The following is a 23,716-nucleotide window of genomic DNA, read 5'->3' as shown; positions in this document are numbered from 1 at the left end:
TATCAGCTCCAATTCTTAAATCCTAAATACTTTTACCAACACTCGCTGACAATGTCGATTATATACATTATGTTGTAAATTTAAAATATAAAATTTAAATTATATTCACACTTATTAATATTATGATATATAAAATATATCAACTTAAACTATAATAAAAGTATAAAAATATTTTAAGATAACTCATTAATAATATTTTTATAAATAAAATACTTATTAAGAAAAAAATTTATTATCAATAATTTTCAACATGTGGATATAAAATTATTACGAAACAATAATTAAAATATTTATTTTGACAAAAAGAATATTTAAAAAAATTACATTAACGCTTGCAAATTAAAGTGAATTTATTAAACTAGAAGTTATGATATATCTCATTAATTACATTTCATAATGAGATGGAGTGATTAATTATTCCTATTTAACCACGATCTCTAGTTTAAAATTTAAAACAACTTAAATGATATATTTATCCTTTTAACCATTCAAAAAATAATATATATACATATATATATTATAAATAAATTTAAAAATATTATATATATAATATATCAATTTAAATTATAATAAAAATATAAAAATTATAATTATAATTATAATAAAAATAAAAATATATTTTATAATAACTCATTATTAATATTTTTTATTAAGCTAAGATTATTATAAAGTAGTATTTGTTCTAAATACTTTCAACTATTTGACAATGAACGTTTATTATTAATATTTTAATACATAAACCATGAATTTTGTTTACTTTTAAATAATTAAAATAAGTTATTAAGTAATAAAATATTTTTTAAATATGTTAGTATTAAATTATTAAAATAAAATGTGAATATATAATTGAGTGAAACTCATGCATTAACGAGGATAAAATTATAATTTGCTTTCAAACGTAAAATTAAAAATGAAAAAATTAAAATTTCTAATTTTTACGATTGTTTTGAAATCATCGTTTTCATCTCAATTCATTTTTTATCTTTTACTCATTTAATATTAATTTTACCATCAAAATAAACTTTTTTTAACTAATTTTTTTTAAATCCAGGCCAAAGAGGACCTAAATGTCGGGTTTTTTTGAGGAGCTTTCAATCTTTCCTAGGGATGGCAAAATGACCCGAATCCGACGGAGAAATTCGAAATCCGGTTAAATTCGGGTCGGATTGGATTTGAATGATATCGGGTCGGGTATCGAGGATTTTTTTCGGAGATTTTTTCGGGTCGGGTTCGGGGACGGGGCAAGGTATCCCCGCCCTGATTATATATATATATATAATATTTTATATTTTTTATATTAATTATATATATAGTATTTTTGAGTTCGGATTCGGGGACGAAGTAAAAAAAATTTCCGACTGAACGCCCCGATAAAAAATTCGACGGAGATCAAATCAAAATCGAAGATAGAGATTCATTTTGGATTCGAGGACGGCCGTTGCCATTCCTAATCTTTCCTTATTGAAATAGAAAACAATTAATAGCCGTAGATGGTGGCAGAACCGGTAATTTGAACTGAATTCATTGCCTACATGTTAACCCTTTGGCCTCTTAAGCTCCACTCTTCACAAATGGACCAAAATCCCAAATTCTCCGATTTTTTCCGGCAGATTCTTTTTCTTTTCAATTACCGTTACATTTGAACCCTAACTATATAAAGGTAATTCACTTTCCCCAATTTCTTTTTCCAGATAATTTTAATCTTTTTTTTTTACTTTTAAGTAGCATTCTTTGTATGCTGATAAAATTCCGCCAGATAATTTGCTATATTTTCCTCTAAGATTTGAGATCTTTAATTTTTCCGACCAACCAAACAGGATCCTTCAGTATATTTGTTTTATTCAATTAGATTTTAAGCAACACCTTATCCAGGCATTCGGATCCGTTCCTTTCTTAGCAAGATTAGTAACTGTTGTTCACTCCACTTATTATTTATTCTATTGTTAGGTAGATGATGGCCTTTTGTCTTTTTGTATGTGTTTGTTTATTTACTCGAACATGATTTGAGTTTTTTTTTTAACTAATTTATTCAGCATTGTATGAGTGTAGAATCTAAATGTGCTTGCAGATTCTTTTATTTATTAATGTGGCATCATCTCATAGAGGCCCCATGTATGGTGAAAGATGCCATTCGAAACTAAGTTTTTGAAAGGGAAAACATTATTAAATGCTTTGATAAATGTTTCTGTTGGTTTGCTCTGTCTTTAGAAGTGAACTAATAATGGCTTGCTATTTTGGTTCAGAAATGAGACGTTGTATGCCAGTAGTAAGTAATCATGCTTTTCAAGGAATAGCATGGATTTTATGTTGTGTTTTTGTCTTCATCCTTTAAATGCTGGTTGAACTTTTTAGTATTTTTAGCTCTACTTTTTTTTTTTAACTTCATTATGCTTGCTTCTTGTTTTCTGCAGGATAGATGGTGCCCTGTTTTTCGTTGTTTCTTTGAGTAATCTTTTGCATGCGTTGCCTGGGGAAAAGGCGTCCTATTGGTTTTTTTTTGAGTAGATGATTTAATCATAGAGAGTCTGTGCCGTTTGTTTTGTGTGAAAAGATACTGATTAGGGGTTGTAACGAATGGAAGTTCCTAGTGTAAATCATGAACTGAGGCATCGTAAGCTGACCCTGCTTAGGGTGTTTAGGGGTCTGGTATCCTTGCTAGTGTTACTTTCAACAGCTTTTATGATGATTTTGTATTGTGGCTTTTTTAGTACTGTTGTATTGAGGCTTTTCAGCGTACATTACAGTAGAAAAGTAACAGCTTTCTTCTTTAGTTCTTGGCTAGCTTTTTGGCCTTTTCTATTTGAAAAAATAAACAAAACCAAAGTCATTTTTTTCTGGAGATGATGTTCCTGCAAGGGAACGTGTTTTTCTTATTTGCAACCACAGGACCGAGGTTGACTGGATGTATCTGTGGGCCCTTGCATTGCGGAAAGATGGCCTGGGATACATAAAGTACATCCTTAAGAGCAGCTTGATGAAATTACCTGTATTTGGTTGGGCATTCCATATTTTGGAGTTTATCCCTGTGGAAAGAAAGTGGGAGGTTGATGAGGCAAACATGCGCCAGATGCTTTCAAAATTCAAAGATCCTAGAGATCCCCTTTGGCTTGTTCTCTTTCCTGAAGGAACAGATTTTACGTATTTTCCTTTTCTTTTAGCTGTCAGATCCCCTTTATTGTCTCTTTTATTTTGATATCGTCCTGTTTTATGTGAACAGGAGGGTACATGGAGAAATTTTATCACTGGTTTCCTGCTTGCGGGATTTTCCATGATTTTTGTTACTAGTTTGCCTTGAATTCTTTGTTGATGCGCTTGCAGTGCACTAATCCATCAATTATTCTTTTTCTTGCAGTGATCAGAAATGCTTAAGAAGTCAAAAATATGCAGCTGAAAATGGCTTGCCCATCCTAAAAAATTTGCTGCTTCCAAAATCAAAGGGTTTTAATGCCTGCTTGGAAGATTTGAGGAGCACTTTGGATGCAGGTTGTTTTCTTCTTTATGCCCATCTATTGGTTGCCCTGGATTTGTCTCTTAACCTTTTACACATTTATATATCCTTGACAGAAGATTATTTATGATAAGGCCCTTCTAGCACAAATTGTGGTGGGTAGTTGTAGAGCAAGCTTTGACACTGGTAATAAATATGTTACTTTATCTATTTTCCCCTGGAGTAACCAATAAGCTTTCTCGTCAATATAGCATAAGAGACCTGTTTCTCACAGAGTTATGATTTTATAATGATGACTAGTTTATCTTTCTCCCTGTACTTCCTAGCTGTAATCAGCTAAATGTCACACGGCTTAGAGAAGGGTGATAACCTTTCACAATGTGGAAAGAGTTGAACTTTTCCTATTTACGACAACACTTGTCTTGTTTGGTCTCACAGATTTCCATGACTTATTTGTTTGCAGTTTACGATGTGACCATTGGATATAAGCATCACTGTCCATCCTTCTTGGATAATGTCTTTGGGGTTGACCCTTCCGAAGTTCATATTCACATCAGACGCATTACCCTGGATGATGTTCCGATGTCTGAAAGGGATGTAACTGCTTGGTTAATGGATATATTCCAACTTAAGGATCGATTGCTTTCTAATTTCAAGTCAGATGGTTATTTCCCTGCACATGGAACAGAAGCGAACCTCTCTACATTCAAGTGCCTCGTAAATGTTATGCTGGTGCTCATCTTGACTGGTGGATGCACATTTTTAACCTTTTTCTCATCCATTTGGTTTAAGATTTTTGTATCCTTATCTTGTTCCTATATGGTTTCTGCCACTTATTTCAACATCCGTCCAGAACCAATCTTCAACTTTGTGAAAACTTGTGTTTAAACCAAGTTTTTTTTCCTATTTCTTTTATCATGCAAACTTGATAGCTATGCATTCATAAGCAGAATTGAGAAGTGCTTGCCGGATTCCAGCGTCACCTGAATGTGGAGATTCGTGTTGGGAGTTTATAGCCCATGCCACATGGTTATACTACACGAGAAAAGAGTCATGTCGGAGAATCCATCCCGTTAAAATTTCGGGTATGTTCTATATTCAGATATCAATGTTGTTGTAGGGCTTTATGTACTGTAAGTAGAATCTTAGGCGAACTTCCAATAACTGTATGAAATCTCTTGAGAAAATGAAACAAAGATGCGCAAATGCTAAGGTCCTTTTCTTTCTTTGTTTGCAAATTTGGTAGGGGTAAAACTTAAATAAATAATTTACATACAATCAATGGAACATTTTCCAAATGATAAATAACAATACCTGACCTAAAACATACGTAGAAAAAGGAATGAAATAAATACTAAACTCTTCAATAGAACAACGACCTGAAGAAACAAACTAGTGTTCCAAAACAGGATGTTGTAAATCAACTGATTATCATCATTTTTTGGCACTTCTTGTCAAGATTTGTCAGCATTAGCTTGAAGCAGTTCAAATTCCCAGGAATATGATTTCAGTGGTTGGGATGTTTTATGATCCTTTGAAGAACAACAGGCCTTGCTCTCCTAATATCCTGGCTACAAATATCAGCTTGTTTCCCTAAATCCTCCACGTTCTTCATAAACACCCCAAGCTGCTTTTTGATCTCATCTATCCCAATCTTCACTGCTTCTTGCTCTATTGTGAAATCTGCATTCTGCAACAGGGCTTCGATCTCGATTTCCAATCGATCGATCCAAGTCTTTAATAGCCACATATGTGCCTGCTTGCATTGAGGCAATCACTTCCTTTTGTCCTTTCAATGCATTTTCATTGTTTCTCCACAGAGAATCAATCCATTTCCCCATCGAACCCAATGGGATCGATATGGGATCGATGTCGCAGCTGCAAGCGCGGCAGCAATCGGAGGTGCTGCTATTGCGGCTGCAACTACTGAACAAATCAACACGGCAGCAAATGTAGCAATGAATAACATACTTGACACCTTGCGCCATGAATGAATGTACTTAAACTTCTTGTCGAGCTTGTTCTTCCTCGACTGCAAATTCTCCGGCGTTGCCATTTGCTGCCTGTAAACAGATTGGAAGATGTGAAAGAACTCCTCAGTGAAAGGGTCGCCAACCGCCTTAAAATTCCTCAGTTCTTCCAATGTCTTAACGTATTTTCTCCCTCCAACCTCGCTTTCTTCCTCAAACTGTTGCAGAGCCATTAATATCAGCAATTGGCTGTCACGGGCAACCTTCTGGCATTTCTCTAACGCAGAGAAAAAATCAAGTGTTTGCAAGCTGTTCTCGAAGTACTCCTTGACGATCTCGAACAACTCTTGGTTCTTCCATGTATCTTTCTTGCATTCCAAGATAACTCTAACAACCTCTTGGTTCATCTCTAAAAGACATCCGGTTACCTCTTTGAGCGAATCAAATGAAAGGGCTCGGACTTCAACTCCCATTGCTAGTGTGTTGATGAAATGATTGGTTCGAGCTTGGACGTTGGAGTCGAATGTCTGCAACTCCTTGTCTAGCTTGCAAGCTGCTTCATAGGAACTCAATTCAGTTGCTCCCATCCAATTTTCGAGTTTCTGTTTAAATTTAATTATAAACATTAATAATATTATAATATTATTTAATTCTAATTTAAATGATGTTTTTAACCGTATACAATACATATATATTTATTTATATTTTCTCATATATATAATATACATATATCAGCCTTTTGGTTATAAAGCGTCCCAAATTACCATTCTCTAATAATAATAAAATGGTAATTTGGAGATTTTATTTTTTCACTTAAACTTTTAAGTAATAATTGGGAATCTGATTATAAAATTTAAATTTTTATTTTAAAGATAACGTAGATAAATAATAAAATATTTAAAACATAACACTTATGATTTCTCAATTTGTTATATTTTAAAAAATAAAATTTATTAGATATATTTTTTTCTTATCATTTACATAATATTTTAATTTTAAAGTTTCAAACATATATTTCCAAACGGAACATTGATTATTTATTTACCCTGAAAAAGCTTGGTATGATATATATATATATATATATATATATATAATCAAAATAATTGACGATAAAATATTTCATGTATACAATACATATACCTAATTGATCTAACCTGTGAAGACCTAGTCTAAGGTATTATTTAGATTTTCTGTAATGTGTTTATATTCTCATCTCCTTTGACTCTTGGTTTCTCTTTTTTAAAAAATTATTGGTTTGATAGGTGTATAACAATTGTCCAGAGATATAACAATAATGTATCACATTCATATATTTTTTAAATAACAATTCAAGAAACGGTGTGATGATTTTTAATTAGATTCCAAGGCAGGCTAAGCCAACTCTCACACGTCCTAGTTTTCTACAGGAAGGGCTCAACCCAATGTTTCTCTCACAAGAGTCATTTCAAGTAATTAGAAGTGTGTTTGTTAGAGATCAAAAGATATGGAGGGACATGCTAAGCTTATGGTTGTGACAATGGTGCCAGTGGCATTTGCCTTTGGGTCCAGTCCCATAGTCTCTAATGGTCAGAAAGTTTGTGATATGAGCGAAGGGGATTTCGAGGAATGCCGGCCAAGCGTGAACGTCGCAGATCCGAGCCCTCCGCTGCCTTCAGCCGCGTGTTGCAAGGCTTTAGACAATGCCGACTTCGAATGCCTTTGTTCATTCAACAACTCCTTGTGGATGATGAAGAATGGAGTCGATTTCACTCGAGCTAAGGGCCTTCCCGGGAAGTGCAACTTGAGGAACTCTTTCCCTTGCTAGATGTGTGTAAAAGAAAAGAAAAAATCGTGCGTTGAATGGTGATTTGATTATTTCTTTTGTTTTGGTTTGGTTATCATTTGTGTTTATGGTTTTGGTGTGCGTTTGTGTCTAAGTTTGAAATGTTTTAATAAGAAATATGTTATGAAAATGGATCGATGGTTGTTTCTCTTTGCATAATGGAAATTTGCGAATGTCGTAAATAAGAGCAAGACGATATCGATGTCTCTCTCCATTCACTATGCTTAATTCTGATTTTACACCTTATTAGTGTTGGAAGTATAATGGTATTAGAAGGTTTCAGTTGTTAAAAGAAATATCGTACTCCTTCGAGGATTTAGGTTCAAGTAGTTGCGTTCATCGGAGTATGTGTATTATCAATAGCTCAAAAAGTTTTTGAACAGATTCTATCGATGGACGTTTCCTTGAGAATAACCGAGATACTATTCTTCTCGAGAATTTTGAGGAAAAAGATTATAAGAAAAAAACTCTTTTAAGAGAATCTTAAAGAGAGAATTATGATCACATATTCAAAGTTTAAAACTTAAAAAAAAAAAACATTTAAACTTTTTATTAAAAAAAATTATACAAATGCAATACGTGTCAAAGTCGCATGCATGCGTGCAAGGGGCATGTCAACCTATGCTTAATAGAAACAGAAGATGTATCACAATAAAACTCTTTTCCTTATCCACACGAGATTTGGTTTATATTCTTAACAATTCTAACAATACGTAAATGAAAAATAATGAGGAAGAAAATTGGATCTCAACTCAATTAATTTCATAGTTCTCTTTCCCGAATTCATATTATGATAGGTTTAAATACTAACTATAATGATGTCAGCATATTTGCTCCGGTATAAAATTAGCCATTTTGATATTATTACTTTGAAAGGCAAAATGGAATGGACTCAGAAGGGCAGGGTTTGTACATGAAAGGACGCATTCAATACTTTAATCACTACATAGAGTCGTTGTGGGGAGCAGATAGACAAGAGTAGATGCATGCATACCCTTGCAAAAGATCATGTTGTACTCCTAAAGCCTCTTGTTCTGGTTATTAGTAATTAAGTTCCGTGAGAGATTAACTCGAGAAACTCGTCGTGGGTTAAACTGATAAAGATGGTGAAAAATATTCTCATGTCAAAGAAAAAGATGATAGAAAGATTAATGAAATTATTATTTATCCCAAATTAATAAAAAAAATTAATGAAATTATAAGTTCAATAATAGTTTTATAAGTTTAATGACAAAAATAAATTTGCTCAAAAATTTGGATGACCCTAAATTATATTAAATTTTGTAATACGAGTAAAATAAAATTTTTAAGTAAAAATTATAATTTATAAATTCCATTCAACAAGAAACATAAGTAAAATAATAACTATATATATTATATTAAAAAAACGTTTTGATTTTCAAAATGCAAGTTTTATTTTTATTTAAAGATTATATAAAAATATGAAAATATTAATTATAATTTAATAATTAACCAAACAATGAATTCAATTATAACTTCAATTATTAATATAAATACAAAGTTTTCATTCTTTATTTATAAAAATATATTTATAAAAGGATTATATGAACTTAAAAGATCTATATTCGATTCTCAAATAATATTTTCTACTATTTTATTTAAAAATTATATAAAATATGAAAAAGAAAAATATTACAATAATTTGTCCACTGAATTGGTGTCCAATCAAATACAAACTTAGCCATATATATATATATAGAGAGAGAGAGAGACACACACATTATGTTTGGAATTTTTGTTACGTTTTCATTATGATAACCGTGTGAAAAAGAAAGTAGAGGAAACAGGTAGCAATCTGCAAAGGCACTTTATCTAAAGAAAGACCACCCAACATCATAATGCATCAAGAGATTGTTAGGATCTGATTTTAATCATTGAAACTAAAGCTCTACATTATCAATCTACGAAAACATTTATGGTAACCCGTCTTGGCTACAAAATTGTAATTCAACAGTACCGGGTAAAGCATGGGAGGGGATGCTACAATCTACTTGTTGTACAGATGGACAAAAGAGAAGACGAAGAATCCTGCCATCTGCATCAAAAAAAGAAAAACCCATCATATCAAAAGTTAATGCCAACACCCTAGGGATTTACATTATGGTGGTGTTCGGGTAATGATGGCAATGTTATTTTGCTTAATTAGAGCTCGGACGAGACCCTTTGCCAATTCTTTCAAAGGGTTACTCCTGTAAAACCTCAAGTCTAAACCATTTGCTTCTTAACTAGATGAATGATGCAGCTTATAACTCTTACAAGTCACATGATACATACTCATGTTTGACACTCAAGTTCAACACACTTTCAGATATGATATAGAACTATGATCCTCCTAATTTATGTAAGTCCAAAAATTTAACCATATATGACCAAACAAATATCCATATTCTATACTCAGTTTTGAGTCTGGCTAACATAGAAGATAGACAGGAGAGCATGAGAGTCATACCGTAGAAAATGCAGCACCATAGTAGGGATAAGCAGTTGGTATGAATCTTTCATATTCATTGTGTCTATATGGCCTGACTGGAATCTGCAATGCAATTCAATGTTTTTGTAATTTCAACATGAAAATCCAAAACGCATTCAGAAAATAATAACTCCATGAGATGTAATAAACCCCAAAAGCAATTACAAAAACATTATAAGTTAGATAAAAATAACTACACATTAATCAATATCAGTCACCCTCCTATACAGCTCTTTTGTGAACTTCAACTTCTATTACAGGATGCTTCCAAAAAAATAAACTAAAAAAATCAGATAAACTAGTAAGAAAATTAGGTCTCAAGAGGGAAATTGTATTCAGAATCATGAGAAACAAAATACCTGCTTTGCAAGGGATAAGCTTGTATATCCAAGCTTTTGGTATTCGACCTTAAACTGGAAAACACCATAAACATCGGGGACCCTAAATGATGCCGAATAGAGACCCTGCAGTACAAGAATAGATCATTGGTTTTATTAGATGACTTCATATTAAAAGCAAGCTGATATCACAAACCATATAAGCTCAAGAGACAAATAACAAACCTTTTTGTCATTTGATAAAGATTTCAAAACATAGGGGCTCATCATGTAAAACTGAACTTGGACAACGTCAGCAACATATGGCTCCCAGCTTTTCCCGGACCACTCATAGATCTCAACAGAGTATACCTTCATGAAACACGCATTTCTTTTCATGTAAATTTCTGCAAAATGGTATTTGCATTAAAAAATATACAAAGTGGAAGAATTACCAACTCATCATTTATCCTGTACAAAGGAGGTTCATCTGTTTCTCCAACTTTGTGGTGTTTTACATTAACAACCTAAAAATGAAAAAAAAGGAGTTCAATCAGCAGTTCAGCACTATACATACACATGAAGAAAAAGGAAGCAGACGTCAAAAAATTAGGTTGTAAAACAAGAATCATAACAAAGTTCATCAATATGCCTACCTTAAGATGACCTCTTTCATGGAAAACCCATTTGCTAATTTCGGTCAAAAATTGTTCATTACCTGATTTCTCATGTCTGCCATTAGAAAGAACATTTCTCATAAGAACGTTAGATAAACAACTAGTATGCACTTATATAAAAGTACAAAGGCATAAAATTAATCATAAACTTGTAAATGCAACTGGTTCCATCCTCAATGAATAAGAAGATACACAGAATAGACAAAGGTTAAACATGGACTTTCTTATGATGTTTCAGAGCCTAAAATCCTGTTTTAGATGTTTCCTTCTATTTATTTAGAATCAATTGCTGCAGACTTGTTTAACAAGTTCCAGTTCTTATGTTGAAAGGGCAGTTTAGAGAGTTACAGATTCACTCACTTGGTGGAGCTCCCGGCCTTCTGCACGCCAGATTTAAAAAACCTGAAGATATTTTAAGAGTTCGTCAAGAAACATAGCATCTTATAAAGTTCAAAACCAAAACAAACAAATTCATCAAGGAAACTCAGTTAAAAAAGTTAATATATCACATACCGGTTGCTGAACATTCTCAGTGAACCACAAATCAGGATTCGTGCATTGTTCCTTGCCTACAAAAAGGAAATAAAAAAATCATAACTCATTTGAACAGCTTGCTATACTAGGAGTCGGCAAAATAAGCTTCTTGTATTTCATGCACAACTATCTTAAATTAAGAAGGAAAGGATAGAGAACTAGAGATTCATGATCCAGATGTGCAGAAGATATATGAACAATTATCACTAACTACCTGAATAACTGAGACTAAGGAGATTGCAGAACCCGTCAACGATGGTGGAGTTGACAGCTTGGACTTGGGATTAGCCGAATAGGCAGATGGAGAAGCTGAGAGAACCTTTAACACCTAAACATAGTGCCAAAGTTAAGGTGACATAAAAAGAAGGTTGTGGCCCATAATAAATTGATTATTTAAAAAATCTTTGAAACCAGATGCAAGCAGCTTACCAAGCTATTGACAGGATTCAGTGAATGACCAATGCCCTGGAAAAGTACAGGAGCCTGTGGCAAAAATTACTAGAACTATTGTCACTGTAAGTCTGTAATCACAACCACTGCATAATATACAATGAGCTTCAAACAATATATCATAATTAAATATAAGCTAATAAATATATATATATATATATATATATATCAAACAAACAACTGAAGGTCATAAGTAGGCAAGCAAGCTCCCGAACATCAATTCAGTATAAAAGTCTTAACAAATAACAACCTTAAAAGGAACTTGAATGTACCATTTTATCATGATTGAAACAACCTGAAATTAGTAGATTAATGCTTGGACAACCATAGATACCCTACTGGGGAGTAAGATTGAAACTGCAGGCATTAAAACTTACGGTAATTTTCTTGCTCCCTAAAATCACATCAGACTTAATAAAATCATCAGAGGCAATCAAAGTATGATCTCCTTCTGTTTCGGAAACTGCATAGCCTGTGTGATCAATAACCATAGCCGAAGGATCCTACGAAACAAGGAAGATTCAACACACAATCAAGTGATGCAATAAAATAGCCTGAAGCGTCAAATCAGAGAATATAACGCATCTGAACCTCATCGAAATCAACTCCACATTCAGTGGAGATTTCCCGAATCAAATCAGAAGCATTAACATCCGCCGCAATAATCAAATCATGACCGGAATCAACAAAATTGATAATGGCAGCAACATCAATAGATCCTCCGAATCCTAATTAAAACAAAACAAGTTAATCAATATTTCAAACCAAAACACACTAAAAAAGGAAATGGAAATTATTCATTTAAAAACAATTAAAATAAGAAAAAAGGCAAATGTGAGATAACTAACGTTCAACGGAGGGGCAGAATAGGATCAAGGCATCGTAGAGATACTGGCCGTAGCGTTGCAAGGCGACCTTGGGATCGTCGGAGAGTTTGAAGTCGAGGTCAAAGCCGCGCGATTTGAGGAAGTTGAAGTAGGAGGAGTGAGACGATTTGATGGCGAAGTCATCGAGGAGGACCAGGACTCGGTGATCGGTAGGAGTCTCGATAGAGAAAGAATTGCATAGAAATGGAAGAAGGATCAAGATGGAAGTCACAAAAATAACCCAAGATTTTCCCATTTTTGGAATTAGGGATTTAGCTTGAAATGAAATGACATTTGGGATATTCAGGCTATCACCTGTATTTGTTAGTGTAGTAAAATACATTTTTTAAAATTTTATTGTGTATTATTAAATATAGAAAATACATTTAGCTACCTTGTATTTACGAAGTTGATCTTATTGAAAAATCTTAATCCATAAAAAGAAATGTTATTTTTATTAAATTTTTATTTTTGTATTTATATTTATAAAATAAATATCTTATTATAAATTAAAAATTTATGAATATATATTATCTAATAATTATTTGAAATTATTCAAAAATAATACGGCAAAAGTTTCGGGATAATGTATCCCAATTTTTTAGTTACCCAAATAATGCACCCTGGGAATTATTTCCCAGGATAGGCCATTTTCTACAGTAAACCGTGAAGACAATGTATATTCGTCGCGAGCTGATGAAGATGTCAGGATTTTTAGGCGTCTTTGGGTCATAACACAGTGAAGACGCGGTGTAATCCCTGCATTTTCGAGATGAAGACCCAGGGATTACCATGAGTCTTCAAGCATGCAATGCTTGCACCACTGTCGCCCGTGCATCCTTCATGCATGCAGTCCGTGAAGCTTGTGTCCGTGCAGCACAGCTACCTGCAGCATGCCCGTGATCCATGCAAATTTGGCACATGAATGGGAATTATTGGTTTGGTTTGATTGGGTTGGTGAGGGTTGTAATATTATATATTTGGGTGGGGATAGTTTGTTTACTTACCCGGTGAAGACAAAAAAAAATTTGTGTAGTTGAAAGAGAAGGAAAAAGTGGGTGTTGAAGAAACCAGTGAGATATCAAACACGTTTATTTAGTTGGCCATTATCGTTGTTTGGTGATCGGTATATTCGTTCAAAATATAGGGTTGTAAGTATAATTTTTTTTTAAAATTTCTTTTATTGTTATGTCTTAATTTAAATTTTTTATTCAAATTAATTTAGATTAAATTTTTTTCTATAGATTTGTTGAAGTATGGCGGCACAAAATAATCTTTTGAGACTAGATGATCGAAATATTTTTTCTCATTTGGGAGCGTTGATATTAGTATTTAATAATATTTTTTTGAGAATGAGTTATTAAAAACGAAAATTATTTTTATGATTAATTCAATGGATTAAAAAATTGCAGGAAGACGAGCAGGATCACCTTCGATTACAAATCAATGTTTGTGATGAGCCACAATATTTTATTATCCATAATTTGAAAGTGGTTAGATTTTACGATGTCATGTTTGTTAGAGGCTTCATGCTGGTCCATGGTTTGATTAGGGCGTTGATTGAACGATGGAGACTTGAAACTCGTACATTTCATCTACCGTGTGGAGAATGTACAATCACTCTCGAAGATGTGGCCCTACAACTCAAGCTCCTGATAAACGGGATGACAATGGTAAGGAAAAATAAAAGGAACCGGAATTTAGTTTGTGAGAAGTACCTCAAGAAGACACAACCACCAAGAATTTTAAAAGGGTCGCGTTTAAAGCTATCATGGTTAGAGAACGAATTTAAGATCAATCGTGATAGTACTGATGAAGAAGTTATATATGCAACTCGAGCATATGTACTCTAACTAATTGGGAGAACTTTGATGCCGAATAAATTTGGTAATCTAGATCATGTACAATATCTCCCATTGTTGGACTTATTTTGGGAAACATGTAAATATAGTTGGTGATTAACAATATTGGCGTTCTTGTGTTGCGAGATGTGTATGGCGTCATTAGTCACAAATAATAAATTTACACTAGAAATCAGTGGATGTCTGATGTTGCTACAGTCGTGGGCTTGACATAGACAAGAATTATAAATGTTTTCTTGATCTTTGTATGAAAAATTATTATTAAATAAATGAGATATATTTATATATCGTTCATGTTCTTTGATCCTAAATTTGTTAGCAACCTTGAATAATTGATGTGAAATTTATTTAGATTTATTAACGTTGATGGTACAATGAACTTTATATTTAAATATTAAAATAAAAATTAAAGATTTAATTTAAATATTAAAATATAAAATTAAAGATTTCATTTAAATATTAAAATAAAAAATATTAAATAGAAAATTATATTTTTTCACGTGAATGGTAAGCATTCACGCCTGCACGCCTCCTGCTCCCCTGCCTGCTGCACAGGATATTCTACAATGCGACATCCTTAATATACAATTAAGGAAAGACGCTATCGGTTTTGTTATTATTTTTTTAATAAAACAGGTAAAAAATTACCTAAAAATTATTATTTCTACCTAAAACATTAATATTTTTAACAATTCCGGTAAAGTGCCCAATAATAATAAAATCGATAGAAAAAATAACAAAATCGGTAGTGTTTTATCGGATATGTTAATAAAACCGGTAAAATGCCCAATAATAACAAAACTGATAGAATAATAATGTTTCCGGTAATTTTTTTACCGATTTTATTAAAAAATAATAACAAAACTGATAACACCTTTTTTTTACCATATATTAAGACTGTCGCACGTGATCATTTCCCCCGCTGCACGCCTCATGCCCTAATCTCTCCAATTTCTCCTACATTCACGCTGCACATTTACGTGGGTAATTTTCATTATTAGTAGTTATTATAATTTCATTATTAGTAATCATTATTAAATCATTAGTATCAAATCATTAAATTATTATTATTAAATCATTAGTATTAAATCATTAAATATTATTATTAAATCATTAATATTAAATCATTATTAGTAATTATTATTAAATTAATAGCATTAAATTATTATTATTAAATCATTTAAAAATATTCATTTAAATAGAAATAATATTTACAAACATTCATTCAAATAAAAAATATAAATATTACTAAGTTATTATTAATAAATCATTTAAATCATTATTATTAAATCATTTAAACATTATTATTAAATCATTAAATCATTTTAAAACATTCATTCAAATAGAAATAATATTTACAAACATTCATTCAAATACAAAATATAAATATTACTAAGTCATATACGTCGGATAATTTTTTTCGAATGACCTTCACTCTGACATAATCCACATCTCCTTACTTGACCTTTCTTTCTAATATGGATATTCATACTGGTATGGATACGAGTGGACTTAGGTCGACCTTTTGGACTTCTACGAAGCATTGGATTTGGCAATCATTCATCGTGATCATGTTTTTGCCAATATGATTCATTTGGAATTTGTCTGAACTCATAGTTGCAGACATTTAATGTCCTTTGCAGATGGAAGCACTCGTCAATATAGGTGTTTGTGTTTGTTCCAATAGGCATACATGCTGCGACTGTATGAGCACACATATATCTCCAAGCATGAAAGTGACCACAATCACACCATATTTGTCGTAAATCAACTCTAAATGTTTCTCGTTCTCCTCCTTCATTACGACGTATGCATGCAATGACAGTAAAAGTATGTCCAATTCGATCAAATTCATGAACAAACATTGATGTTGTCAATCGCTCATTCGCTTGCATTGCTTCCACCACTGTAGGAGCCCATATTTGTTCTATATTGATCAAACACTCAATCTCCTTCCCTTTATCAGACCAAACCTTAGCCAACTTAAAGTATGTGTCTTTCACCACTCGCTATTGGGAGACATCGTGTACCTTTTAGTACTGAATTAATGGCCTCATCAAGGTTTGTTGTCATGTGTCCATATCGTAAACCGCTATCATATGCCTGCGACTATTTTTCTCTAGGAATTTCTGAAACCCACTTCCAAACACACTCATTATACGCCCACTTCAAATTCTCCAACCTCTTATCAAAATTTGGTTGGCGTTGTTCACATCCTGTTTAATAATATATATTGTGTTAACTTCAATTTAAAAAGCAAACACATAAATGAATATAAATGTTGAAAATAAAACTTACCTATACTGACTATCTCGCTACAAATGCGGTCATTATGAAACTTCTCGATTCAGTGCTTACCAATATGGCGAATACAATATGAAGCATATACATATGGAGGTGTCGATCAACTTCCTAATCATTCAATTACCGTCAAAAGCTCTATTCCTCGATCGGATATCAAGCACACTCCATCTTCTTCAACAATATACTTGCGTAGATTAGTCAAAAATAATCTCAAGCCTCTACCATCTCTCCTTTAACAATGGTGAATGTTATTGGAAAGATATTTCGTTGACCATCTTATGCAACTGCTATCAATAGTATATGCTTATATTACACGTACAACCACGTACCATCTACTTGGACCAGACGTTTGTAAATGGAAATCCTTCAATGCATGGCTTGAATGCCCAAAAGAGTCTATGAAATATTCTCTTCCCTTGAAGAAGTTGGCCTTCTAGGTTGTATTCAGGCATGGTTTGAGATTTCAATATGGTTCCCAAGATGAATCTGTTGAACCATGTTTTATAATATTTTGATATAACAAATTAAGGCAAAATATTTTTAGACTTGATTGAATTTATTCAAAGTTTTCAAAAATAATTCAAAGTCCATTAAACAAGAATTGATACTATAGTATCGATATTATATGAATAGTATCGATATTGTTCATGTCGTACCGATACCAAAGGTAATAGAAGTATCAATACTCTCAAGGTAGTATTGATACTATCAGCTTGCTCAAATTCCAGAAAATAAAATAGGTATTGATACCCTAAGGGGTACCGATACTACTTTACATAGTAGTGTCGATACCATAGGCTTAATATCGATACCATAGGGTTAATATCGATACCGTCAGGCTCAAATGCTAGTAACGACTAGTTTTATTTAAAAATAACAAAAGTAGTACCGATACTATTTGTAGGAGTATCGATACCCTCTTTTCTGGACAATTTTATTTTGCACGAAATTTCATCCTCAACGGCCACAAACTCATTCCAACATATAAATACAAGTTGAGGAAACTTGAAGAAGGGTGATAACACCTATCCAAGCATTGATTATCAAGAGAAGAGATTTTCACTCTTATTTTCCTCTCTCTTGTAAACAGTGTGTTTATTTGTGCTTAATTCTTATAAACACTTTCCTTTTTATAGGTTTTATTTGTTTACATCTTTTCCTTTTATAAAAGGGTTTTGGTTCTAGCTGAACCTTTGAAAAGCTAGGGAGTTTGTAAAGGTTATCTCTTTATCCTTGAAAAATGAAAGAACAAATTAGTGGATTTGTTGGAAAATCCTAAGTGAGGAGCTTAGGTAGTGGATGTAGACTTTGGTTTAGAAAGTCGAACCACTATAAATCATTGTTCAATATTTTTCTATCCTTGTTTTACTCCTTACTCCCTAAAAATATCAAAAAGTCCATTCACCCCCTCTTGGCAATATTTTCGGTTGTCAATTTGAGCTTCTTCAATCCCAACAATTGGTATTAGAGCTTGACTCATTAGAAGGTTTAATCACCTTGAGACGGTCCTTGAAGAAGTTCTACCAATTCCCGACGCAACCGAGAAGATGGCTTCGACCTCTGGCTCTTACTATATTGAGAATTCTCAACCGGTTAACAGTCCACCTTATTTCAATGGAGCAAACTATGCCTATTTGTTGAAAACATTTTGATATTTTGATATAACAAATTAAGATAAATGAATTTTACGATTTTCCAAAAAGATTTTCTAAGTATATTCGATATAATTATTCGAATATCAAAATATTACTCCAAATCTTTCAAAAGTCATTTTTAATCCTCACTCAAGTGTAAAATTAAGTTTTAATATTAAAATTATTTCAAAATAATTTTACAAAGTATTTCGAACCGTTTCAAAACCAAAAAATTAAGAATGTCCAGAGGGAACCGATTTCCCCCCCAAGGGGTACCGATTCCCCCTGAATAGTTTGGCTACGAGAAAAACAGAATGCTCAGAGAGAACCGATTCCCCCCCAAGGGGTACCGATTCCCCCCTGTTTAATGGTCAAAATATTTGAATTTTACACTTAGGGAACCGATTCCCCATGAGGGGGTACCGATTCCCCCCCCCCCCTGTTATGGTCAAAACGCTCCAAGTTTTGAAGCCTTTGATCAACAAGAAATCATAGAGAAACAAGAGAGAAAGCATCAAACACCAAGTTTGTGCAAATCAAGCCAATTTTCCTTTCAATATTCATTTTGCTTTCAAGAACACCATTTGTGCTCATTTGTAATTATTTGTGAGTGTTCTTTTCTTGTTCTCGAATTGTGCAAACATCTTACCTTGTGAGGTTTTCCTTGTAAGTTTGCAAATTTGTGTATTTCTCTTTGAAAAATAGAGTGCTCAAGAATTTGGGGTATAATTCTTAAGGGAGTTGTAAGGTTACTCTTTGTCCTCAAAAGAAAGAAAAAATTAGTGAATTTGTTGGAAAATCCTTAGTGTGGATAGCTAAGGTAGTGGACGTAGACTTTGGTTGAGAAAGTCAAACCCCTCTAAATCGTTGTGCAAATATTTTCAATTTTCTGCAAAAGTTTCCACCAAAATTTTAATTGCCAATTCACCCCCCCCTTTTGGCCATTTCCATTAATCGATTAACTTAATAATTGGTATCAGAGCTTTACTCATTTTAAGGTTTAACCACCTCTTGAGTAAATCCGGGAAGAGTTAAATCGATAAAGATGGCGTCCACTTCCGGTTCATTCTCCATGGAAGAATCCAGACCAATTGACGTACCTCCACACTTAAATGGAACAAATTATCGTCGTTGGAAGAAGCTTATGATGATATTTATCCAAGCATTTGATATGAAAGCTTGGATGATGATCGAGAAAGGATATTCTTCTCCTACAAAGAAGGCAAAGAAGTGGAGTGATCAAGAACGGAAGAAAGCTCAACAAAACACAAAGGCTATGCACATGTTGTGTTGTGCAATTGATCCTAATGTATATAAAAGAGTTTCTTCTTGTTCAAATGCCAAGGAGATGTGGGATAAGCTTGAGGAGATCTATAGAGACAAGGAAGAAGAAGAACCAATAAAGATGATGTCTCTATTAGCTCTCACAGAGCCAAAGGTATCTTCTAACTCAAATATATTAAATTCAAAATCTTTTAATGAGTTACAAGATGCTTATGATGATGAATTATTTTTGAAGTTTGAGACCATGAACACCAAATATAAAAATCTGATTTCTAAATTTATTGCTAAAAATGATATTCTTTTGAAAGCTAAAACAGACTTGGAAAATCAAAATTAAATGTTGAGAAAGGAGTTAGAGCTTTCAAAATAAAAACTGAAAACTTTGAAAAAGAAATTTTCAAATTAAACAAACTTCTTCTAGAAACGAAAATGGATTTTGAAAATCAAAATGAAATCTTGAAGAAGGATTTAGAGCTTTCAAAAATAAAATTTGAAAGTATTGAAAAAGAAAACTTCGATTTGAAAGTTAAGCTTGAATGCTTAACAAAAGAAAAAGAGATCATTTTAAATAATTCATCTAGTTCAATAATGACAATATGTTCACATTGTCATTATCATGGTCATAAGAAACATACTTGTCCTTTAAAGAAAGGAAAATGATTTAAAATTAGACAAGTATGGGTTCCAAAAGGAACAAGAGGTATTGAAACTAATGTTAAAGGATCCAAAGCAATTTGGATACCAAAATATACTTAAATGTCTCTTGTAGGTGTGTGGGAGCAATGGTGATGAAGATGATGATATTAAAGATGCTCTAGCCACACATGAAAAATGAATGGGAAACCTCTAACCTTAATGTTTTTATTTTATTTGTTGCTCATTTAGTTTATGCATGCATGAGGTTTTAAATGTTGAATAATTCTAAATGATTATGTTTTATCTCATGTATGTTGAAAAATATTGTATGATGAACATAGTAATTTTTGTTAATGTTTTATAAACTCTAGTTCATCATATTAATTTTTTTTGGGTCAAAATTGGTTTTTAAAATGTAATTGAAATCTCTTTAACAATTGATATCGATTTTTCAAGAACTTTGGTTTTACAAAAATTTTGACCTTAAATTTTTCTTAATGTTTATACATAGATTTTTTAAAGGTTTAATGCATAACATTTTCAAAAACTTTATGCATGTGTTTTTAATCTCGATGATCAACATTGCATAATGTTTTGTATGTGAATGGATTAAAGCATAATCCGATTAGATAAATTTGACAAAAGATACAATGTCTTATTTTTAAATTAAGTGTTTGCAAAATTGATTGACATTGCATCTATTTTGATTATGCTTGTTGGTCATAGAATATGAAACATTTACATTGTGCATTTAGACTCTATAGATATGGCTAATTTATGCCTAGTTGCTAAGGATGAGCATGATAGTTGGTTATGGCATAGGAGACTATGATATGCTAGTATGAGTGTTTTGCAATGGTTAGTTCAAGGAGAATTGGTTCGAGGGCTACCTAAGCTAAAATTTGATAATGATAAAATTTGTGATGCTTGTGCTAAAGGAAAACAAAGGTGAATTTCTTTTAAATCCATTAATGACGTATCATCTAGTATAGTATTACAATTGATCCATTTAGATCTTTTTGGGCCATCTAAAACTACTAGCTTGGGTGGAAAACAATATGCATTTGTTTTGGTAGATGACTTTTCAAGATAGACTTGGGTTCTATTCTTAAGTACTAAAGATGAAGCATAAGAAAAAATTAATCATGTTTTCAAAAGTAATCCAAAACGAAAAATGTTACTCTATAACTAGTGTTAGGAGTGATCATGAAACTGAATTTGAAAATCTTGGATTTACTGAGTTTTGTAATTCTAATGGTATTAGCTATAATTTTTCAGCTCCTAGAACCCCTCAACAAAATGGAGTTGTTGAGAGGAAAAATAGAACTTTAGAAGAAATGGCTAGAACCATGCTTTGTGAAAACAATTTGCCAAAATATTTTTGGGCGGAAGCCACAAATACCGCTTGTTATGTTATTAATCGAGTAATGATTAGGCTTATTTTGAAGAAAACTCCATATGAACTTTTTAAAAATAAAAAGCCTAACATTAGTTATTTTCATCCTTTTGGATGTAAAGTTTTGTTTAAACAACGTAAAGACAATCTTGGCAAATTTGATGCTAAAGTGATGAAGGAATTTTTCTGGGTTATTCCTTAAATTCTAAAGCTTATCGAGTATTTAATAAAAGAACTTTAGTTGTAGAAGAGTCTATACATGTTGTTTTCGATAATAATCTCCTTCTGAGGAAGGATTCTTGTTTGAATGATGATGTAGGTATTATAAATACAAATGACGTTAGACATGACGTTGGAGAACCATCATCAAATGAAGAAATGAAAGATGAGGAAACTCATGATCCTCTTGAGAATCCAACTATTGAAGAAAGGGAAGTATCTTACCCAAGAGAGTACAACTATGTCAAGAATGGTGAAATCATAGGTGATCCATCCAAAGGGGTAACAACTCGATCTTCTCTTAGAAATATTTGTAATTATATTGCATTTATCTCATGCATAGAGCCTAAGAATATAAAGAAGCATTAAATGATGAACATTGGATATGGCTATGCAAGAAAAGTTAATCAATTGAGAGAAGTAAAGTATGGACATTAGTTGAAAGGCCTAGTAATAAATCTATTGTAGGTACTATATGGGTATTTAGGAATAAGCTTGATGAAAGTGGTAATATAATGAGAAACAAGGCTAGACTTGTTGCTCAAGGCTATACTCAAGAAGAAGGCATAGACTATGATGAAACATACACTCCCGTAGCTAGGATGGAAGCAATTAGAATGTTATTAGCATTTGCATGTTTTCATGAATTTAAATTATATCAAATGGAAGTTAAAAGTGCATTTTTAAATGGTTTTATAAAAGAAGAAGTGTATGTGGAACAACCTCCAGGTTTTGTTCTTAAATTGACAAAAGCACTTTATGGTTTAAAACAAGCTCCTAGAGCTTGGTATGAAATATTGTCAAACTTTTTAATTGAAAAAGGTTTTTCAAAAGGGAAGGTTGACACTACATTGTTTTTAAAGCATAAAGGTAAAGATTTATTAGTAGTTCAAATTTATGTTGATGATATAATATTTGGTTCTACTAATGATGTTCTTTGCCAATAATTTTCCAAGCTAATGCAAAGTGAATTTGAGATGAGCATGATGGGGGATCTCTCATTTTTCTTGGGACTCCAAATCAAGCAAAGAAAAGATGTCATCTTCATCAATCAAGCTAAGTACGTCAAAGATATGCTCAAGAAGTTTGGACTGGAAAATGGGAAACCTCATGACACTTCAATGAGCTCATCACCAAAGCTTGACATAGATGAAGGAGGTAAATGTGTGGATGTTAAATTATATAGGTCAATGATTGATTCTTTGCTTTATCTAATCGCAAGTAGACCGAACATTATGCTTAGTGTTTGCTTATGTACTAGATTTCAATCATGCCTTAAGGAATCACATTTACTAGATGTTAAGAGAATCTTTAGATACCTTAAGGACACTCCTAGTTTAGGACGTTGGTATCCTAGAGACTCTAGCTTTAGCTTGCATGCCTTTTCTGATGCGGATTATGGAGGATGTAAATTAGATAGGAAAAGCACCTCTGGTACTTGCCAATTCCTTGGAAATATGTTGATTTCTTGGTTTTCAAAGAAACAAAATTGTGTTGCATTATCTACCACTAAAGCCGAATACATTTCAGCTGGTAGTTGTTGTGCACAAGTTTTATGGATGAAACAACAACTTTTTGATTATGGAATTGAAGTAGGTACCATTCCTATCAAGTGTGAAATACTAGTGCTATTTGTCTCACTAAAAACTCTCATCCAACACTCTAGAACTAAGCACATTGAAATAAGACATCACTTCATTAGAGACCATGTCACTAAGGAAGATGTAGTTCTAGAATTTGTTGATACTTTGCATCAATTAGCGGATATCTTTACAAAGCCTTTAGACAAGGAAAGACGTTGAACAC

The 23,716-nt window shown here is 32.5% G+C and overlaps 2 protein-coding genes and 2 pseudogenes across 2 annotated transcripts; 2 read left to right on the top strand and 2 right to left on the bottom strand.

The window, feature by feature from the left end:
• Positions 1–1,539: 1,539 nt before the first annotated feature.
• On the top strand, positions 1,540–4,598 carry LOC120144582 (annotated as a pseudogene).
• Positions 4,599–4,955: 357 nt separating this feature from the next.
• LOC120144783 lies at positions 4,956–6,005 on the bottom strand (annotated as a pseudogene).
• Positions 6,006–6,901: 896 nt separating this feature from the next.
• Positions 6,902–7,222, top strand: LOC120144782 (putative lipid-transfer protein DIR1). The gene has a single exon (XM_039158757.1). It carries the CDS (start codon positions 6,902–6,904, stop codon positions 7,220–7,222), a length of 321 nt encoding a protein of 106 aa, XP_039014688.1.
• A 1,967-nt stretch (positions 7,223–9,189) lies between these two features.
• Positions 9,190–12,866, bottom strand: LOC120144490 (dolichyl-diphosphooligosaccharide--protein glycosyltransferase 48 kDa subunit-like). The gene is made up of 13 exons (XM_039158531.1): positions 12,558–12,866; positions 12,301–12,437; positions 12,087–12,212; positions 11,689–11,742; positions 11,474–11,587; positions 11,239–11,294; positions 11,086–11,127; positions 10,705–10,780; positions 10,504–10,575; positions 10,295–10,420; positions 10,091–10,195; positions 9,711–9,794; positions 9,190–9,296 (listed from the first exon to the last, which is right to left on the bottom strand). The coding sequence occupies exons 1-13, from the start codon at positions 12,829–12,831 to the stop codon at positions 9,249–9,251; spliced, it is 1,314 nt and encodes a 437-aa protein (XP_039014462.1). The 5' UTR covers positions 12,832–12,866; the 3' UTR covers positions 9,190–9,248.
• Positions 12,867–23,716: the final 10,850 nt, after the last annotated feature.

This window comes from Hibiscus syriacus, unplaced genomic scaffold (genome assembly GCF_006381635.1).
Source record: "Hibiscus syriacus cultivar Baekdansim isolate YM2019G1 unplaced genomic scaffold, ASM638163v2 tig00110890_pilon, whole genome shotgun sequence".
In the NCBI taxonomy this organism is placed as follows: domain Eukaryota; kingdom Viridiplantae; phylum Streptophyta; class Magnoliopsida; order Malvales; family Malvaceae; genus Hibiscus; species Hibiscus syriacus.
This window is presented reverse-complemented; position numbering and strand designations above follow the sequence as displayed.

What these genes read in the sequence shown, in the direction of transcription:
- LOC120144490 (XM_039158531.1), bottom strand. Translation starts at nt 12,831, where the DNA reads ATGGGAAAATCTTGGGTTATTTTTGTGACTTCCATCTTGATCCTTCTT. An exon ending in CTGAGAATGTTCAGCAACCG is followed by an intron (nt 11,128 to 11,238) that starts GTATGTGATATA and finishes AAATATCTTCAG; the next exon opens with GTTTTTTAAATCTGGCGTGC. An exon ending in ACAGGATAAATGATGAGTTG is followed by an intron (nt 10,421 to 10,503) that starts GTAATTCTTCCA and finishes TGTTTCATGAAG; the next exon opens with GTATACTCTGTTGAGATCTA.
- LOC120144782 (XM_039158757.1), top strand. Translation starts at nt 6,902, where the DNA reads ATGGAGGGACATGCTAAGCTTATGGTTGTGACAATGGTGCCAGTGGCA.